The sequence below is a fragment of the Perognathus longimembris genome, chromosome 2, assembly GCF_023159225.1.
Source record: "Perognathus longimembris pacificus isolate PPM17 chromosome 2, ASM2315922v1, whole genome shotgun sequence".
Taxonomy (NCBI): domain Eukaryota; kingdom Metazoa; phylum Chordata; class Mammalia; order Rodentia; family Heteromyidae; genus Perognathus; species Perognathus longimembris.
Window position 1 is genome coordinate 2718436 of NC_063162.1, and position 27511 is coordinate 2745946.

Genomic DNA, 27511 nt, shown 5'->3' on the forward strand with positions numbered 1-27511 from the left:
AGCATCAGGGTCTCGGGGAACTTGCAAACTATATATGAGTATTGGAGTACAAAAAAAGATGACTGCAGTATTTTAAACCAAGCCATTCCACTTCAAGAGATATCACAGGAAAGAAAGCTGGATTTCTCATCCGACTTCTGACATTTATAGATTTGACTACCTTAGAACATAAAAATGGAGGGCATTTCTTGACTTAGTACCTGACACGTAAAAGACGAGGTGTTGTTTTGGTTTGTTTCCTCAGGATCATGCAACACAAACTTCATAAATTTTCTGCAACTCTTTGTATAGGATGAATAAAAGCCATTTCTACAAATTGAAAAATAAAATAAAGGGAACGTCCGTGGGCTGCAGAGAAAAGTAAGTGTCTGACCGCACACATCCTGGACTTCCTCTGCCACGTAGGGGCCTCTCAGCGCCACCAGCCCCAGGACAAGACCTGGACACGGCGGTGCCAGCTCTGCCTCCAACGTGCCGGGCCAAGTCCACCCTCTCTCCTTGCTGACAGCCACTCAGCAAAGAATCCTTCATCCTGTCTTATAAAAGGTGGAAACATATAGGTTAGCTCCGCCCACATCGGAGTCGATGAACCCTCCCCATTCACGATATGTGAGAGGAGGTTTGAGAGACTCCCACTGGGCTACGCCGCCCCACGCTGACTCCACTGCTGAAGGCAAAGCCCTGCCTAGGGGTTCCTCAACACACACCATTAAGCTTCCCGAAGAGCAAGCGATGGTCTGGCTGCAACTCATCTGGCAACACTTCCATTGAACCTTACACACGTCATGCATGCAGGCGACTGGGGAGCCTTCCAGACAGGTCAAGTTTCAATACAGCTGGCCTTTGGGGTCCCCTTCGAGGCCATAAGCTCTCCAGAACTGACCAGACCCACATACAAAGCCGGGGGAACGCCCGGATGTCCAACGTCACCGAAGGCTGTCCTGATCCTAAAGAACCTGGCCTCAGAGCAGCAGGAGGGGTCCAGCCGGCCACGCCCACGCCCTACTCCACAGGCACAGAACACGGGGCCTGACGCGGGTGCGGGTGAGCCACGGGGCAGCAGGGCCGCAGGACCGCACGGGGGCAGGGAGGGGCCTGGAGGAGGCAGGCCTCCCCTCCCTGAGCTCCGTTCTGAAATGCTCACTATGGATACATAAGTAGTTGTAAAACATTCTAGGCACTTTTGTTTTAGAAAATGCTCAGCTCATCACCTGTCTTACTATGTCCAGGACTAATAAAAACAAGAATGAAAGCTGGCTTAGAAATGGTTGGGGGGCAGTGACATCTGACAGTTTCCAAAGTAGGGGAACTATGTCGACCTGTGTCACAGGCATCTCTAAGCAAATGCAAGACATCTCTGACCCTGAGGAAGTCGCAGGCTGAGCCCCAACACGAGACAGGAGACCTGTGAACCGGACAAGTCTTTGGGTCGCCGCTTGTGCTGACAGAACTCAACATCAGGCATAAAGAATCACACAGTTTAGGTCACAGAGTTGGAGGGTGTCAGAGGCAGGAGCAGAGCTCAGACTTGTATATAAAGATTAATGACTCCTTTACTATGATCTATGCACATTTGTTTAAAGAGATTACACTTACTATCAGAATATGATAAAGTACTCAATAATTTAATACAGTACTGAAAGTTTTCTGTGTTTCTCAGAATACAGAAAATGTGGAGTTCATTACAGATTAAGAGCTTGTTAAAGAATAAAAGCCAAGTTAAAAAATTGAAAGCTACAACTATCTAAGAGCAGATAGGCCTTCCTGCCCTGCCTCAGTGCCGAGTTCCAGGAGCCTTCACTGAAAGCCTCTGTTAGTCTATGTGGCTCAAGTAAATACAAAGTTAAGGGCTCTGTTTAAAGGTTTTTTTTCCAAAGGAAAAATATCAAGAAGCTAGAGGTAGAGCTCAAACTATTTCCTGACAATCTGTCACATGAAATTCTCTTCCTCAAGATGATAGCCGGACAGAACAAGGGCATCTACAGTGACATGTCTGCAAAGGCAAAGAAGTCCTGACACCAGGGATGACTCAGTGCTGGGGACAGGGATGTGTGTCCAGGTCAGTCCTGACACCAGGAGTGACACAGTGCTAGGGTCAGGGACATTTGTCCTTCCCACGGCACTGCGACACGAAGTGCCATGCTGTGCCAGGGCTTCCTAACCACCTTCCACATGGTCTAGAACTATCTGATGATACAAAGTCCCCTTGTCAAAATCACAAATACATTTATTTCAAGACCTAGGGGAAATACTGTCAGTCCAATGATGTTGGAAGAATGTTTACATAAACAATGTTAAACGCTCCTGGAAACCATTCCCATGTCAGATAGCACAAGAGAGCTAATAAGCTCAGGAGGAGTTAACTACACTGCAAAACAAAATAGCAGGTCATTGTTTTTCTTGTCTTTGGAAACCTGTGTAACCAAAAGGTTGAACATATTTTTTTTTTTAAATACTGAAATTAGGTTTAGAAAGTGGATAAAAGAAACATGAGCTCTAACCAAATGCTTTTGTCAAATTCCACTACAAATACACCAAAGACCGAAAGGGTGAAAACTAGAGCCAGAGAAGTGTTAGAAAATGTGCAAGCCAACTGACAGCATCATCAACCTCAACAATAGCAACAACAAATAGGAAGTAAACAGACCATGACCTGGCTACAACTGTACCCGTGTTAACACCTTAGGTCCTGCAAATGTACCATGGTAAGGGAAACGATGAACACGAGGCAGAGCTTGGGGGTGGGTACACCAGACCTCTCTGAACGATATAACTCCTCGTAAATCTAAAACCATTACAAGAGGCTGAAGGTCTAGCTTGGTTTTAGGGAAGAACCCTTACCTGGCAAGTTCATGGCCCTGAATTCAGTCCTCAGCGCTGGAAACAAATGAACCAACAACGAGACAACTGAGAACAACAAGACAACTAAAATCATTCCAAAATTAAAAGTGGGGGAAAAAAAATGGCTACCCACAGAGAAAGTATGAGTGAAAGACTGCATGGAGGAACTCAGAAAAACAATGAACCTTAACATGTAGAAAATTCTTACGATTCAATAACAGGACCAAACAACCCAATAGCCAAATACGCAAGCATTTTTTGCCAAGAAAACATGAGTCAACGAAAATTCAGAAATGAACAAAACACGTAGGCAACTGTCAATAATCTAAACACTGTCCTTCTCAAAACTTTCTGCATAGACTTGCACAGAGATGTGTACCGAGGGTTACGTACTATTAACATGGCTTGAATAGCTCCAACCACCATCAAAAACCCACCAATGAGAACCTAGAATGCTTAGAGGGTCTGAAGGTGATACTGGTGCACGCGAGGGCACGCGAGGGCACGCGAGGGCACAGTGACCCACCGGGCAGACGCTGGGGAAAGGGGCTCTTTCGGTCACGTCATCCAACAACTGTCCATCTGAAGTCATCAGAATTCACTGAGACGAGTTTTAAGACACTGTCCTATGAGAACACAACGTTTTAATGATCGACAGGAACCGTAAGGATTTCTGCTTTCCTTTGCGGAGCCACAATTCCGGCAGGCTCTGCTCTGTGCTTCAGTCTACATTCTGGACAATCACCCGGCCAGTGCCGTCGGGCAAGGAGGGCACTGCGGGGTAAACAGCGGCCCTCAGCTACACTCAAGCCCACCCGTGTCTCTGTGAAGCAACTGACTTACACGAGCGTGAGTGAAGCACACCTCGTCTAGAAGAATGACCTCCCTGTGTTAATTTGAGCTTTGAGGGAACCGCACGCGGGGCGCGGCAGAACCGCAGCACCGCCGGCGTCTCGCCCCGCCGCGGCTCACTGGAGGTGCGTGTTCACCCCCCATTCACCTCCTCCCCGCACGCGGGTCGCCCGCGACTCCCAACGACACTTCACGCGAGGCTAAACCAGTGCCCTTCGCTTAAAACTTTGCTTAGCACTCCCCGGTCTGCACCGTGCTTTCCTAAAGGAGTCCACGGATGGGTGCCTGGGTTATAGATGTGTTTATCAATCCCAGATGGACTGACTGGAGGAAGATTATAACTTAATTAAAGCCCTGGCAGGGTCAGTAACGCTCACGTGCAAGATGTTTCCGTGGAGTGTCACTTGGGTACAATCAATTAAAACGTACTGCGAACTGATAAATGGAAAATTCCAAAACAAGAGGCCCACTGTCGCCCGGAAGGTTCTCGCATGCATTAAGAGGTTAATTTAGACTTTGCTCGCATGCATGCATATGAAAGTAATATTTATATCAGATATTCATAGCTTACTTAGATGATTGATACCAATTTCTCTTCATAATATGACCAGCAAATAAAACACACGGCGGTTCTAATATAAAGAAATAACATGTGACAAGGTTCCCTAAAACATTTCTATTTTGGACCTCACAAGCTAAATTGCTTTTGCTGGCCCCTTCCACCTCTCAGCATGGTTGACAGACAAATTGATCGAAACATTGGAAAATAATATGCTTGCAAAATTTCTCTGGGTGAGTTTTCAGTCTTTTGAATTTTTCATACAAGAACAAAATGAAAGATTGCCTCCTTGATTTTACCTCCATTATGCGGCCCCGCCTCACACTACGGAAACATACAATACTTCAAACAGCAGCAACGCGTTGTAAACAAAATGTACAACATTTTTCATAAAACTCCCAAGCCCTGGGAAGTGAAGAGGCCTGGTAGCAGGCCTCTTTGCCCTGCAGATTATGTTGTTCAATTATAATGAATTCATACATTTGAAGTGGCCCGAGGGCTTCTCATTAGACTTAGGGGTGTTTATTACAGGAAATATTGCCTGTATCATTTAAGAAGTAAGAGGGCTGGGTGATTGGATGAGAAATGCTGACAGCCGAGGTGTGTGAAGAATGTGTCATTCACCTCCACTCTCCGGCTTCAATATCGGGAGCCTTCATTTGTCACGGACTCTGCAGCCTCCTGTGGATCCCAGACACGGGGACACACGCAGAAGGAACTTGGTGCCACCACGGCTGCCCGCAGCAAGGCATGCTGGGCCGGCGTCGGACCCACCGCTCTGCCGTGGACAGCCACGGCTCACGGGCGCAGGGATTATGGAAACCTCTTTAGCTCCTAATTACGATCAGCCATATATAACCCAAACCATAAAAGCAGCCCCGCCTTGCTTCCACAGGCCCGGCCCGCGAGTTCGCCACCATCTCCACTCTCTGCGCCTCAAGACACCCCCAGCCCTCGGGCTCTTATAGGATTTTTAAATTAATGTCTGTGGTGCCACAGGATAGGCAGACTCCTCATACATTTAAATTTACACCTCATGAAAATTCTTATTAACTAAATTTTTTCCTCAATACGCGCAGGTCAAGAATCGATGAATAGTCAATTTTTTTCAGTCAAAATTAAACAAATCATAAAAAATGGCATAATTCTCAGCATTGCAGATTAGATTTAGTGGGCAATATCTGCCAGATATGAAAAACAGAACTCATTACGTTGTACTAAAATAATTTTCAGCGCAGTATTTTTATTTCACTTTATCAGCTTCCGTCTTGATAAGTTCACGCCAGTGTCTTACAAAATAACTCGTGTTGCAAGTGGACGTGGGGGTTGCCCCACCCCGGGCGGGGTGCGGACGCCCCGTCTCCCGAGGGCCGCCATCCAGAGAACCACGCCCGCCCTGCGGGCACCTGGCTTGCGGAACCAGCACACAAAGAAGACCAGACAACGCCCCTCGGGGGGGGGGGTGCTTTTTCCCTCCTTAAAAATAACAAAAACACAGTGGAACGTAATACTCCTTTAAGCGTGCTCGAAACCTGGGAGTCCTGAACGAGCTGGACTCAGTTATTCCTGGAGGTGAGAACAAAGCCGGGGGTGACAGCCCGAGGACCTGCCCGTGGGTCCCCGCAGGGTCCTGTGCCCAGGGCACCTGGGGGAGGAGAGTGCCCTTTCCGAGCGGGGAGTCGTGTCTCAGTGTAAGCACAAGTTGCCCACACTCAATTACAGAGCAAGCCGTGTGCAGGCAGCAAAGAAAGAGCTCAAATCCCCTGATGAAACCAAGAGGGAAAACATATTTGTGTGAATGTTTTATCATCCTTGAATGCAAAAACCAATTCAGCCTGCACCCTTCAGCGGGCGCAGGAGTGCCTGCAGGAGCAGCGGCGCCCGGGCCCGGGCGGGCAAGGGGCCCCCGCCCGACAGATGGGAGGCACCCACCCGGTGGGTCCCTGAGACTCGATCCGTAGACACCTGAGTCTTCAGGACTTCCGGTCCCCTCCTAAAAACACAGAGGACGCTCAGCCAACAGAAATCGAGTGTTTCAGCACGGCGTCTGGGGCCACCACCGGCACCAGCCGTGAGCCCCAAGCCAGGGCCCTCCCGGTGGAGGAGCCGGGGTGGGCTGGCTCGGTGTGGCTGCTCAGCGAGGCCCTGGAGCAGAGGAGGGACCGGCCCGCCCAGGGCTGCACGGCAGAAGGACCTGACCTGGCGGGCTGGGCTGAGGCGGGCTCCGGCCTGGGAATCAGGGACGAGAGCAGGCCCCCGGGTTATACCTGCCCCTTAGCAAGCTCGCCAGCTAATCCTGAGGGGACGCCGCGTGGGGTCTCCCCCCGCTCACAGGCTCACCCTCCACAGAACGGTTCCCATCGCACTGCCATAACTCCAGCAGCTCGGAGGAACCGGCCGGCCCGACTCCACCTGACACTGCAGGCTGGGGCTCAGGCCCACTGGCCAGATGGCAAGCCCACGCCTAGGCCTCGCCCGGGGACAGGAGGAGCAGCGAGGAGGCACCACAGGCCTGGCGATGAGATCGTCACGGACCACGGTGCGAGTAAGGCCCTGGGCATGCTTCACACCACAGGACACAGGAGTGTCACTTCCTGGGAGGCAGGGGAGGGACACTTGGCAAACCTAGACCCACAGAGTGGGGGTGCGCGGGGCTCACGGGAGAGCCCTGCACCCTGCCGCGGGGACCTGGGACCCCTGTGGGCCGGTCCAGTCACCGACGCCTCTCGGAGGTCTCACGGTCCCGTGGCCGTGGAGGGATAGGTCGGTTTGGTTTCTGTAGACAGTCCACGGACGGGCCGCCAATGGCCAGCGTGGGACTGTCCCCCACGCAGCCCAGGGACTCACTGATCTTCCCTTAACTCTCATGTCACGGGAATCTGGATGGAAATCAATTTTGTTTTTCCCACTCGGAGTGGAGCACAGTGGAAGCTCCGGTGGCTAAAGGCATAGGATTCATCCTCACCTCTCAGATCCCGGGGCGCACAACCCCCTGCGGGCCCGAGAGGCCTCTCCTGGCAGAGAGGATGCTGGGAGCCAGAGCCGGGGGGGGGGGGGGGGGGCGTCTCGCCCTGCCCCGTCCTGGCCTGCAGCCCCCACCCCCACCCCGGGCGGGGACACACCCACTCCGGGGCTTTGGATCTTTCCAGGAACATCATATCGCAGTCCTTGGTGAAAAAGAATTAAAAAAGGCAAAGTGGATGTGCGAAGCTGGGGACCGCAGCCCCAAGCGCCTCCTTCCGGGGGGGGGGGGCGGGATTAGCTCAAGGGCTCACGATCTAAAATTAAAGCCTAATGCGGTGTTCACACGTGAGAACAGCAAGGCCGTCTCGGCCCTCTCCCCACTGCTGTCTTTTTAAATGGCTGGTTTACATGTAAAACATGAGTACGTTTCCCCACGTTGTTTATTTTGTTTCAGCTGTGCCACGCGGTGTCACACCGCCTAATATCTTATATAAAAACTACAGTGTGGAACAGTAGCATTCCTAAGTTAGGAGTGACAAATCCGAGAAGACCTCGACAATTTGGCTTCCATATCTCTGAATTGGTATTTCAATGACAGATGTTTGTTGCGGCAAAAACCTCTGTCAGAACAAAATTAGGTGATCTATCATTTTAAGATATGGTCTTCATATACTGTTTACGCGAAGATATCACTTGCCTCAAGCCAATTTTGACCAAGAACATTTTGTGATATGGAAGTGATTTGTATATCATCATTTTTGTGATAAATGTAGCTCTTGAACACAAAATAACCCACCATTCCACAGTATTACAGTTAAAACCCCACACCAGTAAATCTGTAGGAGCTTTTATTACTACTAAGATCCCGGGCCCGGACTCCAGCCCCCACCCCGCCTCCGATAAGGTTGCTACTTGCTGCCTTCTAACTAGGACAGGATTTTTCATCTGCTGGGGGGGGCGGTGTACCACGGCGTCTCCTGCTCCCGGTTTCAGGCCTTCTGGGGACGTGCCCCCCACCCCCGGAAGCTGCCGGGGTCCAGGCACACAGTGACACTTAGCCACAGACTCACTTAGACACAGACCCGGACGCACGTCCTGGGGCCTCCTCTGGGAACGCGAAGGGGCGGACGTGTCATTTTAGGGGGGAGAGGGGAGCCACGGTCCCCAGAGCAGGGAGCCGCTTTTCTAGGAAAAGCCCATGAAAGCGGAGAGGAGCAGGCCGGGCAAGGGTGGGGCCCAGCAGGTCCGTGGGCCTAAGGAACGGAGGGGCGCTCGTCTCCGGTCAAAATGGGGAGCGAAGCAGGTCGGGGGGCCCCTTCCCCACCTCTCTCTGGGAGAGACCCCTGTAGCAGGGATGCCACACCGAGCAGGGATCCCGACAGCAGATCCGACCACGTGGAAGAGACTCGGCGCGACGTGGGGCGAGGGTCCGTCACCACCCCGCGCCGCTGGTCGACGTGGCGGCCCAGCCCTCACCCGCAGGCGCCGGCCCCCCCCCCACAGGCCTTGGCCGAGACGGGACAGACGGTCGGCAAAGCAGCCACGGCAGCCTGACCCCGCGCCCCAGGAGCTCCCCGAGAGGAGGAGCGAGTCACCCCCAGGGACAGAGTGGGTCAGGACACCGGCGACTCCCACACTACCAGGAATGGGCGCCCTGTAGGGAGGGCGTCCGTCCTCGCACCCGGCACCCGGCACCCGGCTAGGATTTCATCATGCCGCATTTGGCGTGGCCTTATCAGATCGCGGTGGCGCCCGTGATTACTCTGCGAGCACACCAAGCCTTTGACGCGGGATCCTCTTTGGGGGGGGGGGGTTCTGGGGGTGCTTTATAGCTACACCATAAGAGGTTGTGATCCCAGAACTGGGGGCCTGACAGCAGGGGGCGCGAGAGAGCACCGAGCGGGTCCTCCCAAGTGGAGACAGAACGCAAGGCGTGGGTTTCCAGGGTCGGCCCCAAGCCAGGGACCCAGTCACCCCTGCATCGTGAGACCCAGGCCGGAGACCTGGCGGGAGAGCTGAGCGTCCTCGGCGCTTTGTGCTTCGGAGTGGACGGACCCCTTCACGGTTCACGCTCGGGACCACTCAGAGGTCAAAGGTCCCGGGGTCTCCCACGGGAGCTGTACACCCCCCGGGGGGGCACGTGGAGCTCGCTTCTGGCTCCCACCTGGTCTGCCACGCTCAGGGCCATGGCAGAAGTGCAAGGAGTGTGAGCGCGGACACCATGCCGGTGCAGCGCTCAGTACGCGCGGGCGGACGCCTGCCCTCGGCGTCAGCGGTCCTGGGCCCGCCGCGCAGGAAGCAGGAAGACGTTAGAGTCGGCCCCACAGCCTCTAAATTTCGAGGCCTGACATTCATTTTCAGTCTATTTTTCTCTGAGGCAGAAGACAGGAGCGGTTGAAGCCTACGGTGGCACATTCCTCACTCATCGAGATGGATTACAACACTCCTCGCAGAGGCTGAGGGGTCCATACACCAAGAGTACGTTTGCTCACACCTGCTGCAAATTATTCCAAGTGATGCTTTCATAGCCTTGTGGATCAGCTCAGCAGGAATGCTGTCTCTCACTGTGTGTGTGTGTGTGTCACTGTCTTTCCCCTATTTGTAGCTCTAGACTCCTATAATTCTTCAAGCACACCCGGATGACAAGATTCCACCCCACCATGGCAAGCTCTCTGCGGTCCGGGGGCTGGCTATTGCCGTACGCAGCGTTCTAGACTTGCACTGGTCCAAGCAGAAACTCAAAAACACGCCAGGGCCCAGTTTCTAGGCTTCCCACCCGACCCTTCCCCAAACCTTCTCTGCGCACAGCCCGTCAGAACTGCCAGGGTCGCCTCCAGAAGACAGCGAGGCTGTGGAGGGCTTGCGCCAGCCCCGTCTCGCCCCGCGCAAACGCTGGTGGGAGAAGGACAAGCATCCTTGGCATCCGAGGCGAGAAAGGCCTTAGCGGCAGCAGCCGCAGTAGGACCTCGGGGCAGCTCCATGCTGGGTCTGCACCCCACGCCCCTGGAGCAAGCCTCCTGGATAGGATAGCCAAGAGGGAGGAGGTCGTGAGGAGATGCAGAAGGGACCTGGGAGAGGAGCGAGGGGCGGGGACGGGCACCGGGCTACGAGACCTCATCCCCCTACCCTTCCTCTGCGCCTGTCCCACTCAGAACGCAGATGGCACGAGACCAGCCCGCCCCCCACCCCCGGAATCATCGGTGTGAGCCCCTGACAGGAGCAGGGGGGCCGGGGACCCTCAGGCTGAAGACCAGGTTGGGGAATTGTCAGGGTGAGCGTGTTTAATTGCACCGCACTGCTCCAGAGGCTAGCAATCCACGAGCGATGGAGCCCCCCTTCCCGCCTGCACCCCGTGACTTCCGACCTTGCCCCCCGCAGGGAGGTAAGGTTCCCCGAGACCGCCGGGTTCCGGAGGCTTGCGTACGGCCAAGCCTTTGGAATTACTTGAAACACCGGGTTCCGGGGCAAAAGTTAGGGTTAAGCCAGCGGTTTCACGCAGGAGGAAGGAACGAGTCTGAAACACACAAGCGACGTCAAATTCCACGGGGATGAGCGCCAGGGGCCTGGAGAGGGGCCGAGGGGGCCACGTCGGTCAGAGGCCCTCGAGGACCGCCCCGCGCCTTGGGCCTGCGCGCGGCAGAGGCGGGGTCCGATCGGTTGTCGTAGAAGCGAACCCCCGAGGGCTCGAGGTGACCAAGGTCAGCTGGCACGCGGCACAACCGCCGCGCTCACGCCCACTCCTCTCCACGCGCCCCGGGGTGGCTGCGAACTCGATTCCGCACACAGAGCCCAGGCTGGGGGCTGCCGGCCGCACGGCGTCAGCTTCTCCTGCAGCTGCTTCCAGGACCCAAAAAGGCCTGTGGCGTTGAATGTGGTTTTCCCAGGAAGTCCTCCTGGCTACTTGCCCGGTGAGCTCTCTCTCCCTCACACACACACGCGCACACACCCAGTCACCCAGGTCACGGCACCCAGGGGCCGGGGCTGGCCGGGCAGCCCTCGTGGTCAGGCGGGTCACAGAGCGCCCTAAGCCCGGGCGAGGCCAGGCGTGCCCAGGACGGAGCAAGCAGCCCTTCCCTCGCCAAGCGTGCCGCGCCCAAGGTTGGTTTGTTTGTTTTTAATGCCATATCCAGAGACCCACAAGATGTTTAAAACTTAAGCTCTGGAGTTCAGAGGGGAGCGGTGACAGAGCGTTCTGAAGGATTTTGGTCATGAATGGTATATAATTTTTTACAGCGAGTCTTGCTCCAGTCATAAAATCCTTCATTCGCCCACACGGTCGCCTGTCGGATGCCGTTCCCGGTACGGTCGCCCACCTCCTCTCCCGCGGCGAACGCGGCTCCCGGAGGCGGTGGTTCGGGAGGCTGTCTCGTCGGAGGGTCCGCATTATACAGCTCATTACAACTGTTCCTAACTCTTAGACAATGAGTCCGTGGAGTCCACGATGTGGCTAATGAAGTATAATGCTATAACAACAAATCATTTGTAAGTCCTGGGTACGGTATTTCTAATGGGGGAAGTTTTTAATCATAAGCAAATGTAATCATTTATGTTAAGCAACCCATGGACCTGGTCAATGTAGCACAAACAGCCATTAAGCAAAAATTATGACAACGAGGGAAGAGAATCGCAACATTGCAGACGCGGCAGTTTGTGCCGTCTGCGGCGTCTGATAAACTTTGGGTAAAACCGAGCAGACCCCACCCCAGGCTTCCGTCTCCCACCCCAGCCTCCAACGCGGAATCCGACTCCAGACGTGGGGCAAGAGGGAAAACGGAGGGCACCGGCAGCGCGACGCTCGGCAAGACCTTAACGTCTTGGCGCTTCTGTCCTTGAAGGGTACCAACCCCGCGGAGGCGGGGGCTGGAAGGAGGGACGGACCCGCCCCTCACCTGGACCCAGGGCGGTGGCTCAGGCCCCGCAGGGAGCGCGGGAGAGACGGGGGGCCGCTGCGCTCGCCGCCCTGGCCACTCGCGGCCCCCGGCCACCCTGGCCGCCTTCTCCCTGGACAGAGGCCAGGCCACGCCCCGTCAAGGCACACCACCCCGGGTGGCCCTCTCCTCCGCGGACGCCGTCACCTGGCCGGGACGCCCAGTGCCGAGAGAGACTGGGAGGACCACGCGGATTCGGGGAACGCCCAGGCCCCACGCAGCGCCGCGCCACGCCTGCCCCGGGGGGGGGGGGGCAGGGCCCACGCCAGTCCCCACGCCCCGCGGCCAGATGGGGGGAGCTGTGCTCTTTCCAGAACCGCCTCGAGAGGAAACGTCTGAAGAAGCTCTGTCCCCGGCCAGCAACCCGAGCTCCTCGCTCCTATTTAAATGCTTGCAAGGAAATCGCCAGCAGCCCGGAAGACAAAGGAAAGCCAGAAACGGACCTCGGCTCCGACAATATTGTGTTTTAATGGGCGAATGAAAATCATCTGTCAACAGGCCACAATAAAAGATGTTCGGCTGATGAATGTGTCACCGGTTAACTGCTCAATAATTTATATGTTTGTACTGAACTTTAACACCGAATTGGCGGGACACATAAAACACTCAGATCACTTAACATGGACTGCCTGACTACGCCTCGCGCACAGTAGGCACTCCCACTCCGTACAGAAAGAAGGTGGAGGTCGGAAAACAGACTCCGGGCTGTGCTGCGGAGCAAAGTCCAAATGCACAGCCAGTTCAGCCATTAAGGGATCGCCAGAGACTAAGGAAATCCCCATTGCCGACGGTGGCCGATGGCACAGGTTGAGGGCCCCCCGAAACCCGCATCACCCCAAACACAGCAAGGAGGCCACCAGAAATGCAAATTCCCAGTGCACAGTGTGTCTCATCAGTGACACCCAGAAACCATCTCCCCCGTCCAGTGAAGGCCACCCAACCCCACCACACCCAGGAGCACACGAGGGCGTCCACCCAGAACTCCACCACTCTAGGTCAGAGCAGAGTGTGTGTGTGTGCGTGCGTGCGTGCGTGCGTGTGTGTGTGTGTGTGTCAGCAGAGCCTAGACAGAAACATTGCCACAGAAACTCACCGGTACAAACAGGTGTCTGTGCTGGGTCGGGAACAGGGAGACACGCCTCCTAAGGCTTCCTACGGCCCAGGCATTCCTTCAGATTGCAGAAGCAAAGCCGGGCCTTGAGCTCTCCCGGTGCACACGGAAAGAACTCGCGCTTTTCCGTGAGGATCCGCACCCCAGGAGGCCCGCAGCGTACCCCGCGTGGCTCGGTGTGGGTCGGGAAGGCCCGCGCGCTCTCGGGATGATTGATGGAGGCACCTTCCCCACAGAATGTCAGGCTCTGCCTTTTTAACAACTGACCTTTCATAGAATACTACTGAACTCATAATTCCACTTTTGTTCAGTTTCTTATTAGTGGAGTTAAAATTAATACTTATGGGAATGACGGCCGAGGAGACGCGCGGTAAATCTTGGGCACGTCAGCCTCCCGGCCGGCGGGCCCAGGCCCAGGCCAGAGGACGGCGTCTGCCCCACCGCCGGTGAGGCCCTGGGGCCCCCGGAAACCCCCGCCAGGGGGTGCCGAGGTCTTTCTCTCTTTCTGTTCTTAGAATGAAGATGTATATTTTTGAAAAAGACTTTAAAAGTTTGTAGGGCCTTTTATTTTTTTTAAAGGACTTCATAAACTTGCTAATTTTGATCATAAATTTGAAAGAGTTCCCCCTTCCTGGTTTTTCTGAACCAGTCGGATGACCGGCGTGATCTACAGCACAACACACTCGGCAGCGCGCATCCATCTCCACGGTGACAATTTAATAACCCATCCCAGCCACGCGGTGCACCCAACCACTTACCGCACCGCGGGGCCACGGGGCAGGGAGAGAGGACCAGCTGCTGATGCTTGAAGAGATTGCCCCTAACACGGTGAGAGAGAGAGAGAGAGAGAGAGAATAGAAGAAACGGGAGGGGGCACAGAGAGCTCAGACAAGGCCTTCTCATCATCATCGCTGGGAATCACTCGATTCTCCACCACACAGCCATTTCCATACTCAGACAGACCCAACTTCTATGAATTCCTCAACGGCCCAAGCTAGCGTTAGCTCCGACGAGCCAATGAGGTTACGAGGCCAGGTGAGAAGGGCACGGGATCTCCAGCCGTTCACTCTCATCAGATGTGCGGAAGAAGTCGTGCTGAGTAAATACCGGAGGAGACGTCCACATCGTGTCCAGAGGGGATGACGGGATCCGCGTCACCTCAAGAAGTTCTGCTCCCTCGGTCGCCCTCATCACCCGTCGAAGCACTCCCCTGAAGACGGCGGGCCAGGGAACCCCCAAGGCTGAGTGAAATGGCAACGCGGGGCCTGCACCCCACACTTGGGCAGGGCCGTGCCCGGCTCCGAGGCCCTCACCGCGGGGCCCCCACGCCTTCAAGACCCGACACCGCTCATCTGAACGCCGACGCCAAACCTGGGGGCCGCGGCTGCCCCCCCCCCCGGGTGGGGCCCCACCGCAGAGGGCAGGCGGGCCAGCACCCCGGCCGGAGCGCTCCGCGGGACGTCCAGGCTCAACATGGAAGACGAGGGACGGCGGCGGGGAGAGGAGAAAGACGCAAAGGCGGTCTGACACACGGCACGGAAACCTCCAAGTCCTCTGCGGTTTCACAAAAGGGCAACGCGGAGGCCCGGGGGCGCGGACGGGCCCAGCGCCCGGGGCGGCTCCCGGCCGAGGTGGCGGGGAAGCCACAGGCCGTCGCAGTGACCGACAAGGAGCTGGAGCACGGGTTCCAGTGTCGAGGACCGAGAAAGACCGCGATCGATCGCTCCCGTGTCAGAGCGGAAAATGGAAACTGTCTGACCGGGTGGACACGGCTCTGGGGCGCCAGGCGGGAAGACCCGGGACGCTGGGAGGATGAGCGGGGGGCTGGAGAAACGGGGGCCACGTCTCCCCCTCCCATGAGAGACACACGCGTCCCGGAGGAAGGCCGTACAGTTCTGGTCTTCTCCACCTCCGCCGAGAGAACGGCAAACTCATGAGGGGGCGCTCCACACACGCCCGGATTTGCATCCCGCAATGTCCCCGCTACATGGCGGTTCCCGGTCCTGCCGCTTCCCTGGAGGGGTGGCCCGGCCCGCGGCTCCCGGGGAGGAGACCCCGAGGGCCCAGCTCCTCGCCGCCTGCCAACCCCGTGCGGCCCTTCCTACCCACCCCTGACCGACAACCCAGCCACGTGCGAACCCGAAAAGACCGGAGCCCTGGCCTGCCAGGGTCCCGCCGCGCCCACGCCCGGCCTGCCGACGCCCAGGCCTGCCAGGGGCTGGGGGCCGGGTGGATGCCCCCGCCTCGGGGGGAGGGCGATGGGGAGAGGTCAGGGTCCCTGCCGGAGCAAGCCACACACAGCAGCCCCCCCCCCACCGTGCCTCACAGTCAGGAATGCGTCTTCTCTCTTCTCTCTCATACGGACACACAGAGAGTTCTAGAAGGCTGGTAATAATCCAGGACATCGGATTCGCCCCAGCTAAGAGCTCCGCCGTGGAACTTGTTACACGGGGATGTTTGCAGTCTGAGAAGCCGATGCCCCATTACTGAAAGTAGGCAAAATGGTGGTGGGTTTCTGTTTTATCTAAACAACAGGTAACCCATCTCCCCAGTGATCACCAAGGCATTTAACAAACGGTGAGGTAAAACCTGAAAGACGTCAGCGTAACCCAGACCTCACCAGCAGACTCGCCGACGTGCCCTCCTCTCCCTCGTTCCATCTGCCGACAGTTCCTGCACGTCAGCGGGCCCCAGGGCAAATCGCTATTTCTGCCGTGGGAGACACGCAGACACCACAAACCGATGTCTGGGTACTGCGCTGATGACCCCAAGGGTAGCGCCCGAATCAGCCCGAGCGCCCGGCAGAGGCAAACAAGGAGGCGCAGGCGGAGTGAGGCCCTGGGGAAAGGTGCGCAGGTGGCAGAGGAAAGTCCCCAGCGGTGTGCTGAAGGAGGCCATCCAGCAAGGGAAGCCCGGGAAGAGCCCGGAGCAGAGCACCCGGCACGCTGTGCACCGAGGCCGTGGGAGGCCACCCGGGGCTGGCCGGCTCAGGCGGTGACCGGTCCCCACCCACACGCGTAGCAAGACTCGTACGCTCTGTAATGACCAAGTGCAGAGTCTCAGACAGGCGCCGGGAGCTCACGCCTGTCGCCCTCGCTGCATGGGAGGCTGAGCTCTGGGGACTGCTCTTCAATGCCAGCCTGGGCAGCACAATCCGCGAGACACTTACCTCCAATCAATCACCAGGAAAAACGAAAGCGGCGCAACGTGGCACAGTGCTAGCCTTGAGCAGAGAGGCTCAGGGACAGCATCTAGGCCCTGAGTTCAAGGCCCAGAACTGACGAGAGACAGACAGATAGGAAACACCAAGCCTCACGGAAGCGGGCCCTTTAGGAGCATCCTTTCTGAGACGCGGGCCTCGCCCTGAGGCTGAGCCCCGCGGTGGCAGCCTCCACGTCCCTCGGGCGCAGGCTGGTCCTGCCGGCATCAGAGAGCAACCTTCCCCCACGAAGCGCCTGCTAGACTCCGGCTGTTCCAGACGAAGCCCAGCGCGCAGGGCCGTCTCCCGCCCCTGAGCTCCGCGACCCGGCCACTCACCGAGAGCACGGAGGCGCTGGCCCCTGGGCTCCGGACCGGGGTGCCGCCTCGGACGGCAGCCCTGGGAAGGGGCGCGGTGGCTGTGACGGGCGGAACGGGAAAGGCGGAGGCCAGCTCCGCGTGCCAGGGCGGCTCGGCGGAGAGGTCCCGCGGCAGGCCCGGGCGCGTGGAGAGGCCCCTCCCGCGGCACACGCTTGAGGAGCCCCCGGCCCAACATGGGAGCACCGGTGAGGGGCTTCCAGGCGGTGGAGGAGGCGTCCCGGGGCCACCCGGCTCCTCCCTGCTTCCGTGAACCTCTACCCCTCTGCCCAGAAGGCGGCAGGGAACGTGAGCGCGCCGCCAGCCTCGGTGGGGACCGTCCCGGCAGTGCCAGAGAGACCCGCGCAGAGCCCAGGCCGTTCTGGTGAGCACCGGGGAGCACACGGTGGTTCAGGGGTACTCAGAGCACGGCTGCCCAGCTCAGAGGGGAAACTGAGGCAGGGAGGCACAGCTCCCTCTTTCTCTTTCTACCTCAGGACAGCTCCGCAGCGGAGGGGGGAGGACAGAGTGCGTGCGAAGGGAAACGGCTCTCTCCGGAAGGTCACCGCGGCCCGGGACGGCCAGCACACGCCGGGAACGTGCACGGGAACGGAACGCACTGCACAGCTCCGGCCTGGACAAAGAGACGCGTAACCACTTGCGCACAAGGGCCGGAGCCCCCGTGGGGAGCCCTGCGCCCGCGCCCCGTCTGCGGTCCGCACGCGCCTCCCCGGGCCGCTTACGGACGCCTCAACTTCCCTGGCGGACAAAGCCCCCAGAGGACACCACCAGGCTGCCAGACGGGACACGGCAGAGCCCCGGGGGGCCCGGGGGGCCGCGGTCTAACCTCAGCCCGTTCCTCCGCTGGGCTGGCGCGTCACAAGCGTTCCGGGCCTGCTGGGGGGTCCCAGCCCGAGCCGCGCCATGCCTGCGCCGTCTCCGGGGATTCCCTGAGCCACGAGGGTGCCCCACCCCCCCCACTCCATCCTCCTCCGACCCCGCCCCCCAGCACGGGGCCGGCAGCCCGGGAACCCGCGGGCGAAGGCCGCGCCCCTGCTCCCGTGGGCGCGAGGCGAGGGTCACGAGCGCGAGGCGCGGGGCCGGCCTCCCCGAGGCGGAGTCCTCCACCCGAACCACCCGAAGACGCGGCGCGGAGGCGCCATCTCCCCACGCGGAGCGGGGCGTGGAGGGCGCGCGCCTGCCGGGGCGGCCCCGGGACTCAGACGCGGGCGGAGGAGCCGGGAGGCCCACGCCGCAGGCCATTACCTCCCCGCTCCCTCATTAACAAGGAAAATGTTTTCCCTGCTTGAAAAGTTTTAATAAATAGAAAAAGGCGAGGCCGCTGACATGGTTCTTAATGCGCTAGACGAGGGCTTTCCATGTTTCTGCATACGTTAACGAGAAGGCGAGGAGCCAGGCTAAAGGTTACACCTGTGTGGGGGCCCAGAGCTGCCCGGCAGGAAGGCACGGGGGGGGGGGGGCGTCCCCGGTGAGGTGCAGGGAAGGAGATCCAGGTCTCCGGACCCCTCCGGCAGGTTCCACGTACACAGCCCGGGCCACACTCACTGGTACCGACCAGGCTGCTCCCACACAGCCAGAGTCCCCCCCAAACAAGGCCCTCAACTGACAGTGGGGGGGCGGGCATCAGTGGATTCACGGCACCTGTGTCACTGCAGACCCTCGGTCTGGCTGCAGCCTTGAACTTCCACGGTGTGTGTGAGCCAAGCCACCGGCCACACGCAGCCACGCCGGGTGACAAGGACCACAGAGGACAGAGGCCTCCCCAGACCAGGACCGACCGGGGAGCCCCCTCGCCGGGCGTCTTTCCCGCGTCATTCCCATGTTTCGAGAAGACACACGCCCTGGTGCTACCACAGCCCACAAGGCTGAGCTCCGGGCCCGGTGTGCACTCGGGAGGGAGGGAAGGAGGGAGGGACGCAGGGCCTGGGCGGAGAAGGGGGGGGCATCCACATCTTGGCCGTTTGCAGCTATGAATTCAATGCCAGAACCTCCCAAACCTCAGATGGGCGAGCCCAGGGCACCTGCACAGCGGGCAGCGGGGACCCCTCCCCAGGTCGGCCCGCCCCGCCCCACCCGGTCACCCGGCCCTCGGGCAGCGGGACCCCTCCCCAGGTCGGCCCGCCCCACCCCACCGGCCCCGGCTCCGCGCACCGCTCTTCCAGTACGGCTGCCCGCGCTGTCGCATCTGAAAATATGATTTCCAATAAAAGTTTTGTTGACCTAGGGAAGATTCAAACACTCCACGAACTTGGAAGGAAATCGGTGTCCAGTTCTTTTTTAATAAAAGCAGCGCTTGGTTATACAATAACTCTTCCTAGGAGACCTGGTGCGCCGCATCACAGAAAGATCAGAAAGCTCCCTACTTTTCCAGGTGACTTCTTTGAAAGGAAACCCCATTCTGTGGAAGGGGATACCTTGGGGTACCTGATCACTCGGAGGGACGATAAAACGGCTTCTTCCTTCACCCTTAAAGATGACTGGACATTTCCAGAATGCTCCACTACAGGTATATACCTCGTGCACACGGCACAGGGAATGTTTCTTTAGTTCAGAAATAAAGGTCATCCTCACGCCCTAAGTTCGTGTTCTCCTGTTGCAATGGGCAACCATCGAAAAAGGCTTCAGCCATCGAAAAGGCCCCCGGCACTCAGCCCCAGCTACGCAGCAAGCTGAGGTCTGGAGGATTCGCAGGTCAATGCCAGCACAGGCAGACGCGTGCACGAGACTCCGTCTCCAAGTAGCCGGCCAGAGGCTGGAAGTGGAGATGTGACTCAAGTGGTCGAGCACCAGCCTTGAGAAAGAAAGAGCGTGAGGCCCTGAGTTCAAGCCCTAATACAGGCAGGCACGTGTGCACTTGCACACCCACGCCTGGTCATATCCTGCTAGAAGTGTGTGTGTGACTCCGGGGAGAGAGGGGAGGAGCCATTGTCTCCCGGCCTGTGAGCTTAGGCAATGATTACAGTCCCTCGTGGAGAGAGCGTCCGGCCTAGAAAGCAAGCCTCCCAGCCAGGAAAGAGAGTCCCTCCCCGGCCCCAGGCCCGGGGCCCTGGGACGGATAGGGCCACCTGCTAAGGGGTTCCTGATGGCCGGGGACGGAGCCCAGACCATTTCCACCCGAGACGTAGGGTGAACGCATGCCACCCGGCTGCCGCCCCCAAACCAGAACCGCGAGGGGCGGCGACGGGGGCCTCCCTCCCATCGCAGCGAATCCCAGGACCTCCTCCCGCACGGGGCGACCCTGCGGCTGTGCCCTGGGCACAGGCTCCCTGCGGGCGGGGCTGGGGGGCCCCGGGGCCCAGGCTGGGCCTCAGCCGGGGGCGGGGCCAGGCCCTGAGGTGTGCAGAGTGGGGAGAGGAAAGGACGGGAGAGAGCCGAACACTACATTATTTACCAGTGTTGTTTTCTTAAATAAGACGGCCCACCTCTGCCAGATACAGCAACCGGAAATAAAAGCTCTGCATGAATCTGCTGCAAGACAAGGCTTTCAGTTCGGCTCAAAAATTAAGCTCATTTAACTCTGGTCCAATTTAAATTCTGAACGGACCGTACACGAGCATCCCAGAGCCCACCAGTCACAGACGCCGCTTTAAAGGAAATAATTGAAGACACCAAGAACGTGTTGAGCTCAGTGTGCCGAGGACACCGACACCGTCACAGCAAAGCCTGCGGTCACCCCCCACATGTGGGCCACGGAACCGCGGTCACCCCCTAGCTGTGGGCCACGGAACTGCTGTCACCCCCTAGCTGTGGGCCACGGAACCGCCGTCACCCCCTAGCTGTGGCCCATGGAACCACCGTCACCCCCTAGCTGTGGGCCACGGAACCGCGGTCACCCCCTAGCTGTGGCCCACGGAACCGCGGTCACCCCCTAGCTGTGGGCCACGGAACCGCGGCCACCCCTAGCTGTTGGCCACGGAATGGTGGTCACCCCCTCGCTGTGGGCCACGGAGCCGTGGGCACCCCTAGCTGTGGGCCATGGAACCGCCATCGCCCCCTAGCTGTGGGCCACGGAACTGCCATCACCTCCTAGCTGTGGGCCACAGAACTGCCGTCACCCCCTAGCTGTGGGCCACGGAACTGCGGTCACCCCCTAGCTGTGGGCCACGGAACAATGATCACCCCTAGCTGTGGGCCACAGAACCGTGGACACCCCCTAGCTGTGGGCTACAGAACTGCCATCACCCCCTAGCTGTTGGCCACGGAATGGTGGTCATCCCTAGCTGTGGGCCATGGAAAGGTGGTCACCCCCTAGCTGTGAGCCACGGGACCATGGGCACCCCTAGCTGTGGGCCATGGAACCGTGGGCACCCCTAGCTGTGGACCATGGAACCGTGGTCACCCCCGTAGCTGTGGGCCATGGAGCTGCCATTGCCCCCCTAGCTGTGGGCCACTGAACCACGGTCACCCCCTAGCTGTGGGCCATGGAACCACAGTCACCCCTAGCTGTGGGCCACAGAATCAGCAGACAGCATTCAAGACACACGAGGGGAAAGCCTTCTCAAAACCAAGGTGCAATGGCAAGCAGAAAGGGCGCGGACACCCCAGAGGCCCTCTGGGGTCAGAAGGGTGTCCACAGGCACGGCCAGAGAGACCCCGTCAGGACCGCCGGGCCAGGACGGGAGACCCCGTGCAGCCGTCAAGAGAGACCCTCCTCCCCCCCGCCCCCCCACAAGCTCCCACCCAGCCCACGCCCGCCCTGCCTGGCTGGAAACGAAACAGAAGCTACCAGGGCTCTGGTGGGTCCTGGCCCTGGGCCCCAATCCGGTCCTTCAGGAGGAGAAAGTGGCCAACGAGCAGCTTCTATTTTCAAGAAGCAGGTCTTCAGTTTCAGTAGCTGTGCAATTGGTGACCATTCGAGGCGTCCCTTTGTAAGTACAGTGCGTGTTGATCTGAGTCCCCCCTTCCAGCGCTGCCCCCGCCCCTCCCCCCTCCCCCTCCATCCTCCTCGTTTTATAGGACATGCATCGGATATTATGACTGCACATTCACTAGACGATCTCCGTGAAAGAAAGAATGGAAACGGGAGGTCCGTCTTTGGTAAGCGAAAGATGAGGTATGTGTGTTTCCCTCTAGGGTTCCAGGGCCGCGTGTGTGGGTTCCTGCTTCCCAGGCCCTACCGTCAGCGGTACGGGACACTGAACGCACGGCACAACCACGTGAGGAGAATGAACACGCACACAACCCTCCTCGCCAAAGCCGAGACGCTGCGGGGCACAGTGGCCGTGTCCAGGCTCCACCGCCACAGGACAGGACAGGCACGGGGGCGGGGCGGGGCTCTGCCAAGGCCAGGTTCTCTCACGTGGAACTTCCATGGGTGGCAACGTGCTGTGGGCAGGAGGTTATAAAGTTGCGACCACTGCACCACTTTCCAAATCCGTGCCCCAGACTCCAAGACTCTCGGGAGGGCAGGGAGCGGCTCGTGTAACCCACACGGAGCAGAGATCAAAACCTAACAAACAAGGTCGCACGGCTTTAGAGAAAATGGAGATGGCGCCCGCTTGGACACCAGGAATGACAGGGAAGGGCCTCAGGCAAGCTGGCCGGCTCCAGGTGTCCAGGGCGGGCGTGGTCACCCAGGGGCGTGGCCTCGCGAGCACAGAAGGCTCGTGGGGAAGCACGATCCGTGGGGAAGAGGCGGGGGCTGGGCAGGGACAAAACCTGGTTCTGCTCCACACGGAGCCTCGGATGCAGAGCGCCGACCCAGCCAGCATCACGGATGAAGTCATCCGACCAACCACGTGTGGGACACGAAGGCCAATCCCACGCGCCACAGTCCCAGATGGCAGGAAGGGACACGTCCACACTCACCTCAGAAGAACCCTGATTCCAAAACCACACACACACACACACAGTGAATAAAGGGACAGCGTAGCCCAGCACTTCAGCGTTGCTTTAACACTCTACAGTTATCGTATTTAAAACAGGAGCAAACCACACCACCAGATGAGCGCAGGGCACGCGCCCCCGTGGCGGAGGCCAGAGGGCTCCGTGGGGGCCCAGTGTGACGGAGGGGGCCGGGGCGCCGGACGCGCGGTCGCCGCGACTGGAACCCCAGCGCCCTGCTCTCCCCTTCTTGCGAGGGCGGACGGCACCCGCACACCCCGGTGCTCCCGCTGGCATCCCCGAGTCGCCCGCACCCCCTCTCCTCTCGTCAGGACCCAGGGTCACTGGAGCACAAGCCCTGCGGAGTGAGAAAGCCCCCCCCCCACCCATGACGGCCGGCTGACACCCAGACAGCACAGGGTGGGCAACGGGATCATTTTCATCCCTGGATGAGATGGATGGAATCCCAGGATTCTACCACCACACAGAGGGATAACAAACAACCTGAAACTCATGAGCTGCTTCTGGAATTTTCCACTTAGCCGTTTCTAGACCTCAGCTTGACTACAGGTAACAGAGCAGAAAGTTCACCCCAGGGAAAGGGCAATGAGTGCTACACATGAATTTACCCACGATGGCAAACAAAAATCAATTGTTACCAGCAGCAGCAGCAGCAATAATTTAAAAGTTAAAAAAGTTTTAAGCTTATATGGAACACCGTCAAGAAGAAAGTAGTTAGAAATCAATCTTACCAAAGACTGCATGGGCCTCTCTGCTGGAAACTACAAAAGCCTGCTGAGAAAAATGAAAGGGAACCCAAATAAACGCAGATAAACCATATCTCAAATTGCTGAAGTCAATATGGAGAAGATGTCAACCTGCCCAGAACTGACATCGACAGCTCCCCACCAAATCCCAACAAGAATCTGCAAAAATGGACACTTTGATGCTATAGGTAAAGCTCAAAGCGAGGAGGAGGAGGAGGAGGGGGGGAGGGGGAGGAGGGGAGGGGGAGGGGAGGGGGAGGGGGAGGGGGAGGGGGGAGGGGGAGGGGGGAGGAGGGGGAGGAGGGGAGGAGGGGGAGGAGGGGGAGGAGGAGGAGGAGGGGGAGGAGGAGGGGGAGGAGGGGGAGGAGGGGGAGGAGGGGGAGGAGGGGGAGGGGGAGGAGGAGCGGGAGGGGGAGCGGGAGGAGGAGGGGGAGGAGGAGGAGGAGGAGGAGGAGGAGGAGGAGGAGGAGGAGGCCAGAGGACGTGTGCTAGGTCTTAATCAGGTAGAACAACATCACAGAACAGGACCCACAACTGGACAACTGAGTTCTGACAGAGCACCTAGAACAGCACTCACACATAGTGGATTGAGTTCTGACAGAAACCTGGAAGTTATTCGAGGAAGAATGGGAAGTGTGTGCGTTTCCCCCACAAACCTCAAAGTAACTAACACACCACATAGGAAAAAATGAACTCTCCACCTCACAAAGAAATAATTCTAAATAGGTAACTTAACTTGAACACACACACACACACACACACACACACACACACACACACACACACACCTAAAGATAAAGCTTGTGAAAGAAATTATGGAATACCTTGGTAAAATTACAGCAGGAAAGTATTTCTTAAAGATTAAAAAATGCGAAAATAAAGGGAAAAATGGATAACTCGCTCCAAGTTAGAAGGTTCTCATCAAAATAAACTATTATGCAGGGTGCTGGGGGCCCATGCCTGTCATCCTCGCTACTCAGGAGGCTGAGATCTGAGGATCACGGTTCAGGGCCAGCCTGGGCAGGAAAATCCATGAGACCCATCTCCAGTTAACCACCAGAAAACCAGGAGTGGCTCTGTGGTAGGGCACTAGCCTTGAGCTAAAGAGCTCAAGGACAGTGCCCAGGCCCAGAGTTCAAGTCCCACGAGTGACCGAAAAGGAAAAAAAAGCACAATCATAAGCTACTGTGAGATCACATAGTTCACAGATCTGACAGAGGGCTTGTACCCCAAACCACAACCAATATGATTAACAAACCTAAGGAAACACCAAGTGTGTAGGGCACTTGAAATGAAAATGAAAGCCACCATGAGATACGACTTCTGACCACCTGTAGGGCGGAAATTTTTAAAACTGAGGCCACCAAGCACTGGCAAGAAGGCGGGGGAGGGGGGCAATCGAAGTGCTCGCATGCGGCCAGCGGAACAGCAGATGACACGACTCTGAAGGAAGTTCTGGCAAATTCTACAAAGGTCAGCACATGCATGCCGTTCAATCTGGTAATTCCTAACCTTGGAATTTACTCAAGAGAAAATGAAAACAGATGTCTGCAAAGAGGCCTGGCCACGGGTCCACGGCCAGGATGGGCTTGGGGGGGCACGAGGGGACCGGCTGGGGTGTGCATGCCCTCCGTGGGGGGGGGGCACGAGGGGACTGGCTTGTGCATGAAGGCCCTCGTGGGGGGGTGGGGCAGGGAGGCAGCTACACTGCCGGCTGTACGGAACTGTACTCTCTCAATCTACAGTTTCACTGTGTACTTTCTTTATGTCGTCTTCAAATGTGAGAACTACTCAGTCTGCATTCACGTCGTTCTCCAGCTTTCCAGTACTCCCCCCCCCCCCAGTGAACTCTCCCGCTCTCCTTCTCCGCCAGCTGCCCTCAGCAAGCGGGGTTCCCCTCGCTGGCTCCCCGAGACCCGCTTCGGCCACCCACCCCCCGCTCACCTGCAGACCCCACGGGCCTGCGGCGGCAGGAGAGGAGCCTCGAACCTGGGACCGCCAGCCATGCGTCCTCCCCAGGAAGTCAATCGTACCTCGTTCCCACGGCCCAATCTCATCGTTCTTGATTTCAAACGTCCATAATATAAAAACTCGTCGATAGCCGGCGTGGACCCTTAGCTAAATGCATCTTAGAAGACTTGCTTCTCGTTTTTATTTTTTTACCCAAAGATGCTATAAGGGTTCTTTTTTTTTTGTTTGTTTTTCATTTCCTTTTGGAGAAGAAAAAAAAAAAAAAAAGAAACCCAACACATAATTTCTGTGATTTATGGTGGAACTGAACATGCTAAGAGATAAAATGACATTTCCCTACAAATTATTTGGTGGCTGTGATTTTCTCAACACCAGAGCAGATGTTTCTCATAGAAGCAGGGAGGCGCGTGCTCCCACAGTTCAGAGGGTTGCTTATTTCTTAGTCCTCAGGAAGACGATATTGATCGCGCCACTGCGCAGTTCTGCCGGCAAGCCGGCCGCGAGGAGGGTGGGTATTTATTACCACACTTGCACTCATTATGGCCGCCTCTGACAGGGGTCCATGAAAATCAATTTTTATGTTTCTTATGTATTTTCTTTATCTAATGTTCTTGGCATTGTGTTTATTAGCCAGTTAAGACAAACACCAAGCCCAGGAGTGGGTGGTTTTTGTTTTTTTTCTCTCTCTCTTTCTGTCAGAAATAACGAGAAGTGCAATTTTAATGCAACTACTCACAATCAATGAACGGAGGAAATTAAATGTTATGTTTCAGAATGAAACATTAAGGAGTGCCTTAAATTTTTTATGTTTCTACAATTAGAGACATAGAGCGGGGATCACGCCGAGAGAGACTCCATCTTCCTGGGAAGGGATGGTGCTCCCCAAGTCCTCCGGGAAAAGCCTCTGGGGCGGCATGGGCCCTGCCGGGGGCTGTGCAGGCCTGTCCTGCTTGGGAACATGGGGACAGGTCTCCGTGGCGGACACCGGCTGAACGCTCTCACAACCACCCAACCCTGGAACGGTGCGCCCCGTCAGACGCGGCCACCAAGCATTCCCGGCACTCGGAAGGGTGACCGGCACTGAGCGCGGCCAGCGAGCGGGCCTGGCGCCCACGGTCCCGTGGAGAGTGCACGGGAATCACGTGGATGCCGACCCCTGCTTCCCACACACGCCCCGGGCGCTGGTACTTACTCAGCGCCGGTCATCTTCCCGCCGGGCAGCCGGATCTCGTGTAGGCCTCGTCCGCAGCCCACCAGTTCGATCCTCCCTACGGGGCTGTCCACCGCCTTGTACTGCAGCGCGCAGGCTTCCATTGTGCGGCCTACCTGCAGAGGAACAAGTCACGCTTTCGTTGGTATTAAGGGAGAGTAGTGATGCTGTCCTTTTGAAACCCGTTATTACACAGGTGCCGTACAGAGGCATTGCCGTTGCCTAAGTCAGGTAGGGAGTACGTTTCTTTTTGGACAATGTCATCCGGGAACACTTTTTAAATTTAATTTTATTGTCAAGGTGCTGTACAGAGGGGTTACAGTTACATATGTAAGGTGAGGAGTACAGTTCTTGCTGAACATTGTTATCCCCTCCCTTGTTTTTCTCCCACTTCCCCCCCCACCCCCCCATAAAGTTCATTTCCCATGGAGTGTCTTGTGAGTAATGCTGTTGCATGGGTTTTCCCTTTGTCCTTTGTCTCACCATTTTGTTGTTCCCTTTCCCTTCGCCAAATCAGATAAGCCATATATACAAGATGCAGGGCACCAAAATCAAATACAGTGACAACCTAGCTATACCATGCCATCAGGAACAATTTTTAAGTCAAGTAAAAACATGTGTCTAGAGACTTTTGATCTGAAAGGAAAATAGATGATAGATAAATAGACAGATACATAGATAGATGATATAGAGACAGACAGATATATGAATAGATAGATGATAAATAGACAGACAGATACACAGATGATAGATTGATAGATACATGATAGATAAATGCTAGACATGATAGTAGATAGGTAAACAGATACCTAGATAGATGATAGATATACAGAGAAAGACAGATACATGGATGGATAGATGACAGAATAATAGATAGATTACAGATAGATGATAGGTAGATACAGAAAT

General features: G+C 57.1%; 1 protein-coding gene across 1 annotated transcript in view; it reads right to left on the reverse strand.

Annotated features, from left to right (window-relative positions):
• Window positions 1-27511, reverse strand: part of Mgmt (O-6-methylguanine-DNA methyltransferase) — a 194521-nt gene that overhangs the window by 126193 nt on the left and 40817 nt on the right. The window contains exon 2 of the mRNA XM_048334725.1: window positions 26585-26718. Within this exon, the coding sequence (XP_048190682.1) occupies window positions 26585-26706 (122 nt within the window). The 5' untranslated portion in view covers window positions 26707-26718. The remainder of the gene's footprint in view (window positions 1-26584; window positions 26719-27511) is intronic.